Genomic DNA, 6735 nt, shown 5'->3' on the forward strand with positions numbered 1-6735 from the left:
ATGTGTGATTGTATGTATATATGTGTGTAGGCTCATAAATGGTTTCTCTCTAACACATTCACTCACAACGCATTGATTTATTTAGGTTTGTAGTAGAAGACACATTTTCAAAATGCTGAACAGTTGAACCTGCAGCCACGCGGTTGCAAAGCCAGCTTCTTAACCACACAGCCATACCTTTACCTCTATTGTCACTTCACTAACAAAGATTTCCATATCTCAATGAAATTCCACCAAAACAAGTTTTATTGCTACTGCAGCTGTTTCTGTGAATGCTATTGTTGGTGGTCTTCGTCGCAATAGTAAAGCAATGTTAATTACACAACAATCAACAAATATCCTTGACCTTCTCTTCAGAATTCCTGAATGAACAAGTCAGTAGTATTTGCTTGGCAAGTTTTTTGTTTTTGTTTTTTGTTAATTTGAAATCTCTTACATGTCACAGATATATTACCATAAGAAGATTCTCATAGTTGTCATCAGATTCTCAGATACTGAAAAGAGGAAGTTATCTTCTGCCCACTCCTCCCAAGAGCTTGCAAACCAGTGGATATCACTAAGACACCCTAGCACCAGGCAGTGGTGGTGGTGGTAAGGTTGTAAATGGGGTAGTTCATTTTGCAACCATGTGGGTTCAGGTTTGGTCCATGGGCAAGTGTCTTTGACTATAGCTCAGGTTGATCAAGGTATTTAAGGTATTTATTTCTTTATTTCCCACAAGGGGCTAAACATAGAGGGGACAAACAAAGGGATTAAGCCAATTACATTGACCCCAGTACACAACTGGTACTTAATTTATCGACACCCAAAAGGATGAAAGGCAAAGTCGACCTCGACGGAATTTGAACTCAGAATGTTACAGCAAATGAAATATTACTAAGCAGTTCGCCCGGTGTGCTAACGATTCTGCCAGCTCACCGCCCATTTAAGGTATTGCCCCAGCATGGCTGCTATCCAATAACTGAAACAAGGAACTGGTAAAAGATAAACTGAAGAAAACATTGAATACTGTAGTCCTAGATACATTGTGTCTGAAAAAATGCTGAGATGGACATGGGTGGAATGTCTGTAATTGTAAGGTGTGTTTGATTAAAGCGGACATAAAGCTATACAACAAAAACAACAAAACCACCTATGATAATTTTGTGCCTTTCTGTGTTTCTTTCCAGGTTGTCACTTCAAAGCTGTCATCTAATCTTAAAGTCCATAATACTAAACGACCAGGTCTAACCAATGTCTCTAAGTCTGACCCTTCACACAATCCAAGCCAAACTCACCCACTGCAGAACAACTCCATTGTTACCATGGTAACACAGATTGGTCATTCTGTAGTTGAGGGAAATGATGCCAACCTCCGAGACTTCTATATTGGCCTCACTCTTGCCATTTCTTCGAGTCTCTTCATTGGAAGCAGCTTCATCTTCAAGAAACTTGGCCTGCTGCGTCTTGCCACCCATGCCAGAGCAGGTGAGATACCTCAGTTTTCATTCGTTACAAATTCTTGTGTTAGAGGACATTATTATTGATTGGAGATTCAGGGACAGATTGGATGCGTTTGTTTGTTTGTGTTTCTTTGTGTTTTATTCTTATTGTGGAGATAGATGTGTGATAAGAATCTCACTTTCCAACCACACGGTTCCGGGTTCAGTCCCACTGTACGGCAACTTGGGCAAGTGTTTTTTACTCATGCTGACTAAAACTTTGTGAGTAGATTTGGTAGATAGAAACTGAAAGAGATACATCTTGTATATATATATATATATATATATATATATATATATATATATTGTTGTGTCATGGCACTCTGTCAGTTACGATGACATGGGTTCCAGTTGATCCAATCAACAGAACAGCCTGCTTGTGAAATTAACATACAAGTGGCTGAGCACTCCAAAGACGCATGTACCCTTAACAGTTCTCGGGGTGGGGGTGGGGATTCAGCATGACACAGAGTGTGACAAGGTTGGCCCTTTTGAATTACGGGTACAACAGAAACATCCTGTGTGAGAGAGAGAGAGAGAAAGTTGTAGTGAAAGAGTACAGCAGGGTTCGCCCACTCCTTGCCGGAGCCTCGTGGAGCTTTAGGTGTTTTCACTCAATAAACACTCACAACGCCTGGTTTAGGAATTGAAACTGCGATCCTACAACCACAAGTCCGCTGCCCTAACCACCGGGCCATTGCACCTCACACACACACACACACACACACACACACACATATATATATATATTTAGATGGGCAGGCAAGCAGGGAACCTCAGAAAAAGTGACAGACGGACAAAGCAAGCAAAAGACAGAAAGAAAACTAGAGAAAGACGTACACACACACTTACACGCACACACACAGCCAATATTTTGAACCATTTGTTGTAAAATAAGCTGTAAATATCTTTTATCATTTTCAGGTCAGGGTGGATATGGTTACCTACGAGAATGGCTGTGGTGGGCTGGCATGACACTGAGTAAGTAATTTTGGGGTCTTCTTATTAACCTCAGTCTATATGAGGGTAGCTTTTTTTAAGAACTGGTATTATTCTGTCAGCCTATTTTGCAGAACTGTTAACTGCATATGTGCACATACACACACATGCACACAAACATGACAGGCTTCTGTACAATTTCCATTTCACGATACTCAGTATTATATAAGGGAGAGTGGTAGTAGCTGGGAAAAAGATAAAATGGTAGTGATGGAGGTACCAGAGCAAAATCTCAAAATGCAAAAAGGTGAGCAAATTGTGTGTGTGTGTGGTTATAGGGTGGTACAATCCAAAAGGTCATCTCCACACGACATAAATAATCCAAAGGTAATCAGATCTGAGGATTGGCTAAACAGATTTTGTGTGTGTTACAGGTTATGTAACTTACATTGTTTAGCTTTGAAACATATGCAGTTTTTATTTACCTTTTCTTTTGTTTCTATTCTCAGATACATACGTGTTAGATTGAGGTTATTCTTTGAAGGAAAGTTTAAGAATATTAATGGAATATTTATTGATAGTAGGAGTGGGGTTCTCAACTCAGAGAGTAGAAAGAAAGAAATTGAAAATTTATCATTGAATTGGACTTCATATTTCAACTGATGACTTACTTGGCCAGACCATACCGTATCATGTAGCTGGATAAACTTGATCCTAGTGAACAGGAATATTTACAGTGTGTGTGTGTGTACGCATATAATCCTGATCTTGACTTTAATGTTGTTGTTTTTTTTTCGTTTCAGTGTCCCTTGGTGAAATAGCAAACTTTGCAGCATATGCTTTTGCACCTGCAACACTTGTCACCCCTCTTGGGGCTCTGAGTGTACTTGTGAGGTAAGAACAAATATTACTTGCTTCAAAGAATTTTTTTTTCATGTCAGAGAGTAATTTGGGACCACATTCACTTTTTCACTTAGGGTTTAACCAGTTAGCATTCGGATTACTCTCTCAAATGTAATGCTTATGTATTCTCATTGTTTTAAATTAATCTTGCATTATCTCATAGCTTTGAGATTTCAATGATGTGATTGTCTATGATTTGAATGACATTGTCAGGTAGGTGTGAGAGGCCAGATGTGGCCAGTTTGAACATAAAACACGTAGAACAATTGGGCTGGATATGGTCCGTTTAAATGCTAAGTCACAACAACCCAGTGTACTCATCAGCTGTTAGTAGGTTCCACACAATGGCATAAATCATGGTTGTAAGCAGTAGCAGAAATTATTAGCTAATATGTTAGGTTTCAGTGTTTAGTTCATGTTGTCTTGTGGGAAAAGTTACACACCATAGGCTGACACCAGCTGAAAATTCATGCCATATCTGTTTGTTGCCGCAAAAGGTCAACAAAAATATTCTTTTCTACTCTAGGTACAAGGCCCAGAATTTGTGTGTGTGTGTGTTTGTACTTATATATATTTCAGATTTTATTTATTGTATGTTGATTGTCTATTTCTATTTATTTGACAGTGCATTGCTGGCTTCTAGGGTTTTGAAGGAACACCTGAATCTATTGGGGAAGATTGGATGCACTTTGGCAATTCTTGGTTCCACTATAATGGTTATTCATTCACCCAAAGAACAGGAAGTGGCTAGCATGGAAGAACTAGAAGCAAAACTCAGACAACCAGGTAAGTTAGTTTCTGTCTTCCTTCAGAGGAAGAGAAGGAGGAGGAGGAGAACTCTTGCAGTTCCAGACAATGATGATTATGCTGGTATTCCGTCAAAAAAAAAAAAAAAATACAAATCATCATTATTACTTTGAACTGCAAGAGTCGTCCACATGGTTCTTGAAGCATGACCAGTATTATTATTATTGTTAATTAGTGACATTTCTTCTGCTTTTCTATTCTGTGTTCAAATGCCATCAAGGTTGACTTTGCTTTTCATCCTTTCAAGGTCAATAAATAAAAATAAGTACGACTCAGTAACTGAAGTCATTGAAATCTATTAGCTGCCATCAGTAGTATTCGTTCTCAATGCTTTCCTGCACATTCGAATGCGAATATGTTAATCGTTTATTGTGTTTTGTCACCAAACAACTTTACGATGATTCATTAGCATAAGGGATTCTGAGACACCCAGTATTTCAACATTGCTGTATCTCATCAGTAACAGGCACACCAAGACTAATGAACCTAACAAGAATTTGAGGCTCTTGTTTATAATTTTTGCAAACAATTAATTAATAAATGTTAATTAGGGACTAATTGAGTCATGTAGTCAGGAACTACTTATTTATGTGTATTTACACCCCTAATTCTGTATGATCTCTCTATTTTTCTCTTTTCGTTTGGTTTATTTGCAGTGTTTCTCATCTATGCAACCTTGGTGGCATTTACCACAACTATTCTCGTTATCTACTACGTGCCTCAGTATGGTAACAAAAACGTCTTTCTCTACATTGGAATCTGCTCACTGCTTGGTACTTTCACCGTGATGGGCTGCAAAGGGCTGGGCGTGGCAATGAAGCAGACCGTGTCTGGAGAGATGAACATCTTGCTGAACTGGTTGTCATGGTTATTGGTGATAGTGGTCGCCACTTGTATAGTGTTGCAGCTGAACTACCTCAACCGATCATTAGATACATTCAACACAGCAGTGGTCACTCCCATTTACTATGTCCTGTTCACGTCTTCAGTGATGGTCGCCTCACTGATCCTCTTCAAGGAATGGGTCAATATGGCTGTGTTGGACATTATCGGCAACATATGTGGCTTCATGACGATCATTGCCGGAATCTTCCTACTCAACGCTTTCAAAGACATGAACATCAGCCTCAGTAATTTGCCAAGTTCAAAGAAGGTCGACTACAATCCGGCAATCAATCACCTCAACGACAGCAAGCTGATCTCCATCAAACACGATGACTGTCAGAACTTGCTTCTGTCGCACACCAGCGACATCAACTACAACTATTAAACCACATTTCTATTTCCATGACGCTCTCTGTCATATCTAGTGTTCAGTTTATATTTGGCTCTCTGTTTAACCACTGACCACTGGGGAGTACCCTCAACTGGTCACCGACAGTACCATCTTCTGGTTGCTGGCTGTCAGCCTTTTGAATGGTAAATTTGAGCCATGGTAGTTTCCACTGACTGACCGCCCTCAGGGTCAGTGATAAGTGTTTATTGTCAAATGTCATGAAACACTTGTTTGACGTGCACTGCCTACTGAACACTGGTCAGTGACCAGTACCTGCTGGTGGTCACTTGACCAGCAATCACTTTGCAGATCATACTGGTCTGTGTCCAGCAGTTCCAGGCCACAGATATGTGGCTAGCATCACCAGGACAGTATCAGAGTCTAGTACAATCAAGGCTCTGGTCATTGTTCAGAACCACTAGGACACTGATCAGAAGCCAAAATTTGTCCTTGTTTAAAAAAAAGTCAAAAAAGAAAAAGAAAATCTAGCAGCTCATATCTTGTTGCTCCCTGGAAAGTTCTAGAGAAATGGAAAAAAAAAAAAAAATGAGGAAAAGAAGAAAAACCAATTTATTCAAATTTGTTATATTTAATGAGATAAAATCTGGTCATTGGTCAATGTTGGAAGAGACACTGTCTCAAATGTTGACCATCTCAGTATTTTACCAAAGAATCCATATATGTATCATAGAAATCTTACAACAGAAAGTAAAATAAAACTACACACACACACACACACACACACACATATATATCCGACATTTATGTCTGTGTGTATGTGTATATATATATATATATATTCGACATTTACATGTATATATGTATATGTATATATTCGACATTTACATGTGTATATATGTATATTTATATATGTTAAATGATATATATTATGTGTATCTAATTAAAGGTGCACTAATACAGTGTGTACATTTATATTCAGTCTGATTTTGTAAACTCAAACACGGTAATACTTTTATTGTGAGTGAACACTGATATATTTAATACAAATGTACACAAATTTTAATACAATATGTATGTATGTGTGTGTGTGTGTGTGTGTGTATTATGTGTGTCAGTGGAGTGAATGTGCCTATGTGTTTGTGCATATACAGGGTGGCCCAAAAACAGGTTTACAGTTATTACGTAGGCACTTTAAATTTCTTTTAAAACACTTTATTACATTTAAATTTCTGTCTTACAAACTGAAAAGGGAGCTTAACAAAATTAACTAAATTAGCATAGAATAATGTTTTCATATTTTTTTTTTATAATTAAGATCTAAACTGTTAATATACAAATGCAAAAGAGATAGTTGAATAACTGTAAACC

General features: G+C 38.1%; 1 protein-coding gene across 2 annotated transcripts in view; it reads left to right on the forward strand.

Annotated features, from left to right (window-relative positions):
* LOC106876696 (magnesium transporter NIPA2) overlaps nt 1–6735 on the forward strand; it is a 21681-nt gene extending 14946 nt beyond the window's left edge. For both annotated transcript variants that reach the window (XM_014925357.2, XM_014925356.2), the window contains exons 2-6: nt 1170–1467; nt 2406–2462; nt 3224–3314; nt 3949–4109; nt 4787–6735. In XM_014925357.2, coding sequence (XP_014780843.1) covers nt 1305–1467; nt 2406–2462; nt 3224–3314; nt 3949–4109; nt 4787–5400 — 1086 coding nt within the window. In that variant the 5' untranslated portion in view covers nt 1170–1304 and the 3' untranslated portion in view covers nt 5401–6735. The remainder of the gene's footprint in view (nt 1–1169; nt 1468–2405; nt 2463–3223; nt 3315–3948; nt 4110–4786) is intronic.

Source organism: Octopus bimaculoides, chromosome 13, assembly GCF_001194135.2.
Source record: "Octopus bimaculoides isolate UCB-OBI-ISO-001 chromosome 13, ASM119413v2, whole genome shotgun sequence".
Lineage (NCBI taxonomy): Eukaryota > Metazoa > Mollusca > Cephalopoda > Octopoda > Octopodidae > Octopus > Octopus bimaculoides.